At 33.5% G+C, this 13,627-nt stretch overlaps 1 protein-coding gene across 24 annotated transcripts in view; it reads right to left on the bottom strand.

Annotated features, from left to right (window-relative positions):
- The window catches only part of LOC138713728 (longitudinals lacking protein, isoforms H/M/V-like), a 614,547-nt gene that overhangs the window by 293,861 nt on the left and 307,059 nt on the right, over positions 1-13,627 (bottom strand). The window contains exon 5 of one of the 24 annotated variants that reach the window (XM_069846059.1): positions 1,881-2,669. The exons of 22 other annotated variants lie outside the window; for them this stretch is intronic. In XM_069846059.1, coding sequence (XP_069702160.1) covers positions 2,272-2,669 — 398 coding nt within the window. In that variant the 3' untranslated portion in view covers positions 1,881-2,271. Of the gene's footprint in view, positions 1-1,880; positions 2,670-10,268; positions 10,634-13,627 lie in introns of those variants that run through there. One more of the 24 variants, XM_069846069.1, reaches the window with a different exon arrangement.

Genomic DNA, 13,627 nt, shown 5'->3' with positions numbered 1-13,627 from the left:
TTTATTTATTTGGACAGGGTTGGACGCTTTAGTAATGCACAGTATCTTATTTATCACGTTCTTATTTGGCATGGGCACTACATTATTGTAATTTATTTTAATGACACACCATTCAAGTCTGAGTATCACCACCACATTATAACTCATACTCCTTAGAGCTGTGAACAGAAGAAAGGAACTTTGTTTGTTTCTAAATGACTTTATGAAATTCATTGCAATTTACATTTTTCATATGAACTGCAATTGCTTATTTAAGTGGCAATCTGTTCCTTTCTTCTGTCCATTAAGCATTTATCAAGGAAAATACTCTTTCAATGGTGGCATTATGACCAGGTATGGATAAACAAAATTATACAATTTCAGCAATTCTTAGTACTGTTGTCCAATATGAAATTCATTGGTAACTTCATTTTTGTTATGTTATATCTTAAGACCTCAGAGAAAAGTTGCATTTCGTTACCAGTACCTAAATTTCTTTGCTTCAAAGATGGGCTTCAGATTTAACAATGCATGAAGGTATCTTATCAGATGTTTCACAAATAATGAAAGTTGCAAGTCATGAGTGATTTTGGGTAAAGGATTATTTTATTCTATGATGAAATTAAAGTTGCATTTCTCTATGAATATGATCAAAAGAAGGTAAGATTCTGAATCCTCACCTCATATGCACGATATCACGGCAAGAGGATTTCTGCAAAATGGAAACAGCCAATATTTATTGTAAACTATTGTAAAATTACTAAAAATATTTTAGACACTGTAATTAAATTACAGTGCATGATGTTAGTTATAAGGTAACTGCATGTATTGTGACTATGTTGGAGGCAATATTGGTATGTGGAAAGAATTGTTAATATCAATGTTAGACACACCTTATGAACATTCTGTTTCAAATGACTTTTTTTTTTTCTGAGTGTCCTCACGTCAGCCAAAACTTTGAAGCAATGATACTTAAGCCTACCTAATAAGAAGATAATTGAAAAAAGTAGTGTGAATCCATAGAACTTGTAAGTCTATGGCATGACGTCTTCAATTCATATAGCCCTACACCTAATCCTTCTATACCAGCAAAAATGCCACATGGTATAAATTTTGAGGAACAAATTGAAAACCTGCATCAACACCTCTCTCTGTGCTAGCAAGAATGCTTCACAAACATTACAAAAAAACTATGGTTGTGTCAATAAAATCCCTCAAGCAATTGTTTCAAGATATGGCACAGAAACATAACATGATGACACACAGACTGAACCAGGTTCTATTAGAAAAACTTTTTTTAATGCTATCTTTCTCTAATCAATTGTATCTACAGAATTAGAATTATTTCAAGGAAGAACCGTGCAGTTATTCAAATGTAAGCAAATACAGTATTTGACTGTAAACCATGGTGAATTCGTTTGCTGAATTCGGAAAGAACATGATGTACTTATCACCATCATAAGTCAATTATGTCCTATAGAGATCTAACCACATCATCAGAAACTTAAGAGCACTAAAACATAATCATTCTTCCTTCACAACATTTGATGGTGTATGCAATATAAAACGAGGCAGAAAAGTGTTGAAGAAAATCTTAAAGCCCATTAAACTTTGTGTCTTTAAATGTTCGTAACATTCCAGCTGAAGTAATGAGGCAACAGTAAAAACTATATTATTTATAAGACAAGAGGTATAGGTTATGTACACTCAATGAGGGCACAAATTTAGACAATACCGGTACACATTTCCAAGTACTGGTATAGGAAAATTATCCAGTGAAATATAATACAGTGCATATTGTATTGTAAAGTTTATACATAATTTTATTTTATTTAGAGTACCATAATAATATATATTAACAAGTAGGTTACGTTGGTATAACAAATTCGATAACTTTACCAAATATGGTACCAGTAGTCTACACACTACTATGAAGTTTTAAATTCCTAATAATAACTTAAAATTTGAATACTAGTAGATATAGGAAATTATTAGTCCCTCCAACAAGTATTAATCTAATGTAGACTAGAAATAGCTGCAGCATGCACTTGGTATTTGTATAATAAATGTGCCTCCCTGTCAAGGAAAGAGAATATGTCACCTCTTAACAGTGCATTAACTGGTGGATGGAAATTAAGGCAATCTGGTGAGTTAAAAAGCCTTGATCATAGAGGCTTTTAGAAAATATAGAAGAGAAGCTGAACTCAACACTCACAACTGTTTGACTACAAAATACACACACATTTTTAACACGAATTAATGGGAGCATATAAGAATAACTGAACTATTGGGCTAGTAAGTTGGAGGATATCTATCATCTGTAGGGTAAAGATTGCTAGTTTTATGAATTAACTTAACGTGGGTCAACAATACATCCTTGCGATTTGTCTTGTGAGGACAGTATGGACACTTGCACTGTGGTTCTTTGCCGCACTCCAATCTCACATGACGCTGAAGGTTGGTTTTCCATATATACATCTTCCCACACTGAGTACAAGGATAGGAGCCTGGATTAGAAGATGAACGAAGTGGAACAACTGGTTGTAAAGATAATGAACTACGAATGTTGCATTGTTGCTCTGAAGTCAGTGAATGTCCAATACTTCTAACTTGGAATGATGGGGCTTCTGAGATGTTACTAAGCATTTCAAGTATTGGTTTCTGATAGGAGTCACTTGACATAAATGATTCTGAAACAAAAAATTCTTAGTTAGTGACATAATTCTAAGAATATATGCATACGACCATATTGCTATATTAGACCTACTTTCATGCAAATATACTTCACATATGCAATTATCAGTTTTCACTTCATCTCACCAAAAAATTGTATAACTCTTAATTTGTTCCACATCTTAAAGCTTCAATGCTATTGTAAGATTTATGGAATACAATAAATAAAATGTAATGAAATGAAATGAATTGTAGTCAACAACAAATATATACAAGAAAGAACCATTTACATAGATACACAATTTTTTTAAGTTTCTTTACATACTATTAACATCATAAACAGAAGAAAAGGTGAAAATTATTTTGCAAAATACCGATATATATTCACTATCTCTTCCTCTCTATCTTTTCCCAATTTTTTCAATTATTCATCATGCTCACCACTTCCCTAATTTTTCCTTACATGTAGGCTCAAGACAACTTGGAGAACTCTATACATCAACACATACAACTCTTTTTTTTTTACCTTTCCTTTATTATGCTTTACAGCTCATGTTTAAATAAACAATTCTGAGAATAAAGTCCAGAGAGACCACTATGTGTGTTTAAGACTTTACTTATGAAATTCAGAAACAGGTTTTTATTGTTTGTTTTTCATAGTGTTCATTAATTATTATATAGTTTATGCGTGAAAAGTTATGTTTTGACTTAAATATAATATCTTAATGTTTAATTATAAGAGAACAAAATCAACATGTATGTCTGAAACTTGTATTAGGCCTACTTCGGATATATCAACAAATAAGATCAACAATGTATGTTACATTATATCAACAAATTTATAGCTAAGAATGAATAACTTTTAAAAATACTGTTTGCATTAAACATCATCATGCTTTGTTATTTCCTTAAAGTTGTAGACCTATCTATAGTCCCGTCACTCTAATTTCTGGCAGCCAATCACATTGCAGGACGGCTACATTTAAACGTGTGCGTCTTGTGATTCGCTTATGAAGACGTTATTCATTTCTTAAGGCTCGATAAATACTTAATATAATCGCCCGCCATTTTGGCTCTTTCGTTGGCGTTCGCAGAAAGCACACAAAGACGTTATTTGCCGCTCAATTATTTGCTGAATTACAGTGCATTTGATTTATTATCATAGGAGCTACAACATGATAATGTTTAACGGTGTGGCAAATAGATTCCTCGTACGGTAGCTCGGGAACGAAAGAACAAAAATGGCGAACGATACTACCTACCTAGACTTTATAGAGCCTTCACTTCCTAAGACGTAAGCAAAGAGGCGGAGTCACGCTGGAAATAACAGCGTCGCGACTATAGTTAACTTTTACTGCAGTCAACTATTTTACTTTATCACTCCTTACCTTCCATCACATCCAAAACTGAGGACTATATTGGATATAAATTTCCAAAGACCTGGGAAGGAACATGCCTCACAGGGTATACAACAACTTTTAATAACAGTATGGGTAAATTGATTCATAAAGTGTTAAGGAAAGCCATCTATTGCAAGGCAATGAAACAAAAAAAGGAATATATTAAATATCTTTATTGTCAACAAATAATATTATTATTACAAACAGATTTACAATGTAATATCACATCTTCCTGTGACCAATGTCCTACGTTCTTATTTATTTTTTCTTCAATTCTCTCTCTCTTCCCACTCCCGTTCTTGGAGTCCTTTCTCTGCCAATGCTTTATTTATATCTTGCAACCAGGTGTTTTGCGGTCTACCTCTGCCTCTCCTTCCCTCTGGAATCCAATCTAAAACTCTTCTTGGTAGCCTACTTAAAATATTATAAGTTACTTGAACTACAATATGCTTGTAATACAGTACATTTTAATTAGGCAAATTCTGTGATCGTATCATTACTAGTTTGATTAAGACTTTTTAAAATGTTAAAGTTGCAAATAGACGAATGCATCAAATCATTACAATTAAATACTGAAATCCTCGTGCAAGGTAATTAAACTTCTGTGAATTGTTAAAAGGTTTCTATTGTCAATCGAAAATATGTAAAAACTTATTCTGGGAGAAAAAACAAACAAACATGTGCATACATGTACAACATACAGTTCTACAAATGCTGAGGAATTCGAGAAGAAACAAATACAGATGCATTTTCATTATATAAATATGTTTGAAAACACCTTTTCTCTTTTACCCAATGCGATATTGGCAGTGTTGCAAACAGAATTGCAACCTCCGAGTCTTAGTTTTAAAAATGGATGTAGTCCCTTGTACTGTATTAAATAGAGCGAAATACGTAAATGTACGGCAGATTAAGCTTCACAGAGTTACAGATATTTATTCAGTGCATGGCGTAGCTAATGAAGCTATAGTACTGGTATTTCACAAGAGGTGAACAGCTGTATAATAAGAGATTTTCTATGAGACACCATCCTTTGCAAATCTCTTTTGCAAATACTGACTGGTTATCACGAGAAAGGGAAACATTCACTGTTGATAAAAACCTTTCTAGCAGAAGGAAAATGTGACAGACTATAAATTTTTTGGGCATTCTGCATTACATTGAAACTGACTGCTCACATGAGAGTGTCTAACACGCACTGCAAGAGCAACAGTTCTACCCATATCATAAAGCAAAAGTTCAGGCTTTGCGTTCCCTTAACTATGGTTACCACATTATTTATGCATGTGATTTTAACAAGAATGCAACAAACTGTCTAACTGTACTTCGTGTGTGTTATTCACTTAGAAGACCACGTTCATTTAGAACAGCCATGAAAAGAATCTATACAATGTTCATCAATGGGCATGTCAATAGAAGTGTGCTGTGAACATGTAGGTTGGTATTGTTTACAAGCAGTTGATAGGGGCTTCCCAAGTCATCTGAATGGTGTTCTGTATCTGATATTCTTGCACTAGAGGTTGCTGAAATCGGTTGCAAAGCAGCACATGTGGTTTCAACATGATGGGGACACCAACTCTCATTATCATGTGCCAGAGCATTTATATAGACATGGACTGGAGAGAAGGGTCAAGTGATTGGGTAATATGATCCTATGACCTTAATCCACTCGACTTGTTCTTATGGGACAGCATTGCTTATAAGACATACGAGAAGGTCTGTTCCAAATTATATTGAGTCCACCAATGTAATTTTTTTCAGGAGAGAAGAAAAACTGTTTATGTGCCAACTAAGGGAGGTAAATTAAAATACTAAAATTATTAATTACTGGAAGAATTTAATTTAACAGAATCAATTACATTTCAAATCACTTTTACATCAGATTGTTCTCAAATTCAGAAAATGTCACAGACATAAAATGATTTGACATTAACATAAAAAAGAAAAAAAAAACTTTCTTCCTCAATATTTGTAAAAATTCAACCAAAATAATTACGTAAGTAAAAGGTAACACTCCTTGATTTACTCCTATGTAAAATTGAATCACAAAGATAATGTTCAGTAAATTTGTTAAATTTGTACATTACTACTATCAATACTTCTGAATATGGTGTTCACCTATAAATTTTCAGTTTATCTTCTGGAAAGACAAAAAAAAAAAACACGTCATGTTTACAGTAACGAACAAAAGTACAATATTTAATATATAATATTAATTAGTTTTGGACAGAATACAGTTTGATGCAGGCAAAGATAAGGACATAATACGATTTCGATGGACACTCAGTTTAATGCATCCTTTAGAAGGAAATTTAATACAGTTAGACACAAACAAACTTCACAGCATGATAGAGCACATTCAGAACTATATTAAATCATATAAAACTCAATTTCGTCCATGGGTGGACTTAATATGGTTTGAAACGGACCTCCTCATATATGGAGATGAAATATGAATTTATACCACACACTGTGATAGCTCTGAAGTTTGATTAGTGTATATGTAGCTAATCAGCGATGTATGCAATGGAGCGGGAAAGGAACTGGTCACCCTACCCCATTTATCTCTTGGCCTAGTTGCCTCATAAGTGGTGCCATATTGGTATCACTTGTGAGGTTCAGACCTGTCTTTGGACAGTTGACTAAACGACAACTGTGGCAGCTTATAGAGACAATCAGGACACTACTGATCTTTGACAGCATACCACTTCCAGCTATTTTTACTAATGCATGAACAGAATATAAAATGTTGTTGTTGTTTTCTAATGCCAGGCGTTTGACAATAAAGTCATTTGACCTCTTGCACTCCAATATTTTTCAAAGATATTATCATGACCAGCCACTGAAGCACAGATTTTGAGGTGTTCCGAATACATTTCTTGGTTTGAGTTGCACAATGGACAGTTAGGGGACTGATATATTCCAATTCTATGCAGGTGTTTGACCAAACAATCATGGCCTGTTGCCAATCTAAATGCAGCTACAGACGATTTTCGTGGTAAATCGGGAATTAACTGTGGATTGTGATGCAGAGAGTTCCATTTTTTCCCTTGGGATTGTGTTATCAAATTTTGTTTGTTAAAGTCTAAGTATGTAGATTTAATAAATCTTTTCACAGAGTAATACGTAGATTTAGTAACAGGTCTGTAAGTAGCTAAAGCATCTGCATTCTCGTTTCCCAGGATTCCACAATGGGATGGTATCCATTGGAATACACAGTGGCGTATACTGGTTAAAGGGTTTGGGCTACCGCTGACCCTATTATTACACAAAATATATCTAACAATTACTTTAATTTTAATTACTATGGTAAAACTAATTATACAAAATTATTACATTATGTTATATTATAAACTTTTTCTTTTGTAATTTCCTTGGGCTACCCCCGGTAGCCCGCAAAATACGCCCCTGGGAATACAATTCTTTTATTGAGTGATATTAATTGAGAGAGCATTTTAGTTATTTCTGCTGTTTGTGATGAAGGTGTGTGTTTAGAGACTATTGATAGAATAGCTGCTTTGGAGTCTGACAATATAACTACATTCTTAAATTTATTGATGTGGCATAGAAGATTCCTGAGACTTTCACTTATTGCAATGATTTCTCCATCAAAACTTGTTGTTCCATATCCAAGAGATCTATAAAGTGAGAAGAGACAGCACGTAACACCTGCACCTTGTTCTCTGGAGATCAAGGATCCGTCGGTGTATAAATGAAGCCAGTTTTGTGGAGGGTACCTAATATTAATTGTCTCTAAAGACAATTGTTTCAGTATTGCAGTGTTTACTTCGGATTTCAGTATTTCTTCTGTTAAATTTAGATTATATTCTATATTTAATAGAGTTAAAGGGTTTGGTTTAATTTGTAAGTTTTCTTTTAAATTCGGGATATTGATTTTCTGTTTTAATTCTTGAACAATGGATATGAAACTTTTTTGAGTTTTCAATCTACATAGAGGACTGTATGAATGCCAATTGTTTCCTGGTAATCTAATATAAAATGTATAAACGTAATGCAGTGAACATATAATACGTGATAATTTATTTCAGCAATTGTAAAAGATTTGTTGTTATTTTGTTCAGAGTAACATAATGAAGTATTGTTTTCAGTTGGATGATGTTTTCGAACATATGTATATAATTAAACGTGTCCGTTTCTGTCTTCTCTACAATTTCTTAGTGCTTGTGGAACTCATTCAGTATAATGAAGCAAACTTACGGCAATTCTGAGGCCTCAAAAATCATTACATTTTAATTTTATGTATTTTTCTCATATGCTTCTTTAATTCATCACTACGCTTGGTTCTGTATGGACAGTAAGGACACTGAATGTTAGGTTCCTTTCCACACTCTAATCTCATGTGACGCTGTAAAGTAGATTTCCACATGTATATCCTTGCACATTGATTACATTTATATGGATATGTGTTGGAAGATGACGCATTTTGAAGCCTCAAGGGAGCAGGAATACTACATTCTTGAAATGAGAGTGAACTGGAAATATTAATTTGATGTTCAGCGACTGATAATGAATTTCTCACATTAGTAACTTGTGAACAGGTATCACGAGGAAAACAATGTTCATTTTCCCCCATTGTATCACTTGACAGCATAAAGTCTGTAACAAATGGAAAATGTATGAATTAGACTTTAATTGTCACATGAAAACAATAAATAATAATAATAATTATTATAAACATAAAATTAACTTTATTACTCTTCAACATAATCCGACAATTGAATACAAAGAATAACATAATCCGTGAATATTCTTATAACATCTTGCAATAATAAAATGTTCATGACACTCAAGAGTTGGTGAAACAACTTGTAATTCATAAGCACTAATTTTCTTTTGTGATATTTGCCAAAATCAAACTCAGCTGATGGTAGTATTAAATTAGTTATTTCTACTCCCGAGTACTGCTTAGTTTCCTATACTTTGCAGTGTTAAAAGTATAAGTAGTCAGCAAAGGCTGATTTCTGCCCACATCTATCCTTAAATCCTTGTTTTAAATAGTAACTTTTTTAACAAGAACTGTAATGATTAATAGTACATTATGCAACGAGCCTATAATGATAGTAATTAAGAAGCGCGTATGGATGTTTATGATACGAGCGTAAGCGAGTTTCATAATTTTCATACGAGCTTCTTAATTACCATTATAGGCGAGTTTCATACGACTTTTTATGCTCGACCATATTTCTAACTTGAAATTATTCAGATGTATACATTTTATTTGTATCTGACAAGATCGAAAGTGACCTTGTTCTAGGTCGTGAATTGCGAGATGTGCGCAGACGCGAAAGTATTGATTTTTTTCCGAGGAACAATAATGTCATTGACTTGATGTAATCCTGTTAAACTTGGTATAACCTTGATTATTGAATTCGACATTGAAAAACGAGATGACAAATTGAATTTATTTGAATATTATTTACAATTAACGCTAATTATTATAGTAACAGAACATAACCTTCTGCAACAGTATTGGATTTCCAGCCTCTGTGACTTTTCGCTAATTCTCTTTCGATTGCATATCCGAGAATAATCGATACTTGCGGTTTTATAACGGTACAAAGCTGACTTGTCATTGGCTGAACACCTGTAAGCTGAGTTGTCATTGGCTGAACACCTGTACTTTAATGAGTAGGTGTACTTTAATGACATGCATTAAAGGACTGCTACCAGGTGTATAATTAGTACATTTCGACATGGTCAAGCATAAAGAATATTAAGCTTATGTAAGTGGTGTTTAAAATCATGCAGATAATGTAGGCTACATATCTTGTTACGAATAGTATAAGCTACTATAATTTCAGGACAATCCATTATCAGAGAGGTAAGACTGGTAAGCATTTTTACAAACATACATGTTCAAAACACTGGAATGGAGCATGAAGAAAGACAGGAAAATGAGAGATTCAAGCATTTATTATCCATAGGTAATATATTTTGAATTACTTAATCAGAAAAGTAAAGCTTGTCAGTTTAGAATGTTTTTTTATCAGCTTAACTGTGCTGTAACAATTATTTAGGTTATTACCGGTACGTTTTGTTACAGAAAAGTAATATATGGATATAGGTAATTTTCAGAGATCTTACCATTTTATGTTAGAAATAAGCATGTACAGACTGCCAGTGGAAAACGAGGGAATAAAAAAATGCTAATCAAAGTAACATTCAATATTTATTTTCGTGTGTTCATAACGATTTTCAACACTTTGTTGTTCATGACTGCTTATGATGTACGTTCCTTATGTGTTTCAATTTATTGCTGTTACGTTTAGATCTGTACGGACAGTAAGGACACTGAAATTGAGGTAACTTTCCACATTCCAGTCTCATATGATCTTGCAAGGACCGTTTGTGTTTGTAAACATTTCCACACTGCAAGCAAGGAAAATTTCCACTGCCTTTTCCTGAATGTAAAATTGAAGTGTCACTAAAATTTTCAATCTTCCTTCGTGTAGTAGTGATATCTTGATAACAGAATTCCAACTGCTGATCTGAGTCATATATATCATTCACACAGTTACCATCACTTGCAAAAATGTACGTCTTCTCCTTTTTAAGAACACCTGAAACAAAAATATTATAGTCATTTCAAGTTCTGTTTATGCTCACAAGTTCATTATAATACAACGTATACGATATGTGCGAAGTATAAAAGGCAGAAATCGTTTATCATTGTTTCATTGGTGGTGGGACGAGAAGCTGTGAGTATGTCAGTCACATGATAATAATTGAAAATAACAAATAATATCAATATAATTTATAGCTTTATAATGGATATATAACAGTTGGTATTCTCACCAAAAGTAAATGTTTTCAATTTTGACCATAGATTAGCCTATTTTCCAGAAGAATCACGCATTACCTACTGCAATATTTAATTAAAAATATAAAATTGTTCAGTCATACGTTAAAAAGTGTTAACATTTTTAAAAAAAGGTTATATACCTTGGACAGATGGCCCGTTTCAACGTGATGTTGCGTCTTCACCAGTGTCTCCTGAACTACTAGTGATCTTGAATTCTGCGATGTTGTAAGGGTGGGGGTATGTTGCTCTTTGGTGGGGGCAATTACAGTTCAATACCCACACATTATTCGATGTCATGATACGTCATAACACACAAACAACCAGCCCCCACCATAAGAGCAACACACCCCTACCCCTACAACTGACGAATACACATCGCAGAATTCAAGATCACTAGTAGTTCAGGAGACACTGATGAAGACGCAACATCGCGCGAAACGGGCCGTCTGTCCAAGGTATATAACCTTTTTTAAAAAATTTTAACACTTTTTAACGTGTGACTAAACAATTTTATGTTTTCAACAAACAAAGTGTTAACGTGAACTAGAATCAATGAATATTTAATTAATTATATACACTTTTATATTGGGAAGGGAAAATAATTATGTACGGTAAGCACAGATATTATGCATTTAATCATTAAGATGTCATCGTTGTTAATAGTAGTAGGCCTACATAAAACATATGACATGAAAAATGTTGCTTATGTCGAACACATGTATGAATTACATGAAGATCTTTATCGGTATGGAACAATGTACAATCGTATTTACTGTTGAAAATTATTTACAGACTTAAAATATAATAACATAAAGACGAAATATTAATATAAAAATATTATCCATATACAGCAGATGAATTGCGTCTAAGGAAACCAGTCCTAATGTTAGGCCTATACATTGTTTTCTAATGCATATGCTTTGGAAAATCTATATGATAATGTAAATGTGTGGTTTTTATGGTCACACATGTGAAGCTTTATTGTTGTGATAAAAATTATAAAACCACTGACAAATGTATAATTATTTACAGAATACTCACTGCAATGGAAGATTATAACAAAATGATAGTTCTTAATATGACTTTTGTGAGGAAAACTACTAAAGCCAGACAGCTTGTGATATATATTTACGCCACATAAAATAATTCTACCCTGAATAAGAATACTCCTGCCTAAATTAATAAAGTGTGAATTCCAGACTAATTGTGTATGTGGCAAATGAAAGGACTCTTAATATTCCATTTATTAACCTCCAATAAATCCAATCAATATATTACAGTTTAGGCTCTTAGAGAAGAGGAAAACAAGACAAGGTAAAAGGTTTTTAATTAAATGACAGCACAGATTTCTAGAATTAATTTCGTCCCCCTCCCCCAACTCTCCGAAACTTAAAACTCTACAATTCTTATAATGCTGTCTACTTTATGCACTACAGACTGGAAGACTATGCATGTGAGAAGGGGAAAAAAATTGCAATAGAGAATTCTGTGGCTCATATAGGCCATTCTGTTGGTGGACGAGGGAAGAGAAATAAAATATTACATCAATTCCTGACATACACTTATATAAGTATTTAACAGATGCTGGGTGACTTTTGGTAAAGTTTGTTTTCATAATTTCTCAATTAATATGGATTACAAATATTGCTAGTTATAGTTGGACCATCGGATCTGTGTCCCTGTAAGATGTGCGAACTGAACTCTAATTCCTTCTCAGCCTCGGTAATTCATTTCTCTCCCTGCATTCCTATCTCTCTCCCTTTCTGTCCCCCACTACTCACAATTTTGGCCTTCATGCGGGACAGTTTACAATATTTGCACTTGCAGACCAGTGTTGTCAACTCAACATGAATACTGCAGAACGGAGTGGCGAAAGAAATATTATTAAGCAAGTACGTAATAGCATTTTTCGATGAAGAGAAACAAACAGGTCAATATCTGTTTCCTATAAATCAGGCAACGAAAAGAGCAACTGATATCACAGGTGAGGCTTATTTTATTTCAATTGATTATGTATTAAAATTACTTACTTAACTAATAGTAATAATATAACATTTTATGTAATTTATATAGACAGTCAGAACTCCTAATAAAGAAAATCAGGAGAGAGGGAGTCTGTGCAGGAGATGAAAAGCTAGAATCACCAGAGAAGAACAGACTAAGGGAACTTCTAATTATTGCAGATGATATGAACAGATGTATCTTAAGAAGAAAGATACAAGAATTTTATACCGTTCAGAAAGAAGTTTCAACATTGAAGAAATTACTGAAGGTTGCGAGAGAAGTAATAATTTTTCAAGGTTGGAGAGAAAAACTACGGAAAGTGATTCGAGACATGGGATTTAGGTTTAAAAAATGTAGAAATACAAGATGTATTTTGATTGAAAGAAATAATATTGTAGCATGGAGGACCAGTTATTTATGACACTGTTTGACAGAAGTTTGGCAACATCCCTATTCGGCAAGGTTCGTGGCCTGCTGTTTAACGTGGTGGGAGGAAAGCGGGTGGAATGGAGTGAGTACAGGCGTTAACTTTCCCAAGAACAACGACAGCGCTGAAGGGGCACAGATCCGATGATCCGACAATATTTAAAATGTTCGTCTGTTCATGCCCTCCATTTTATATCACGTACACTGAATGTGAGGATGAATGGCACAAGGAGCATGGGAAAAGGGAAGAAGACAAGTGATGGAAAAAAGCTAATCCAGGAGTCGGAAAGTGAAAATGGGGGAGAAAATGATAGTAATAAGG

The sequence above is a fragment of the Periplaneta americana genome, chromosome 14, assembly GCF_040183065.1.
Source record: "Periplaneta americana isolate PAMFEO1 chromosome 14, P.americana_PAMFEO1_priV1, whole genome shotgun sequence".
NCBI classification, from domain to species: domain Eukaryota; kingdom Metazoa; phylum Arthropoda; class Insecta; order Blattodea; family Blattidae; genus Periplaneta; species Periplaneta americana.
Note: the sequence above shows the minus strand (reverse complement) of the source record. Positions and strands in the feature narration are given on the sequence as shown.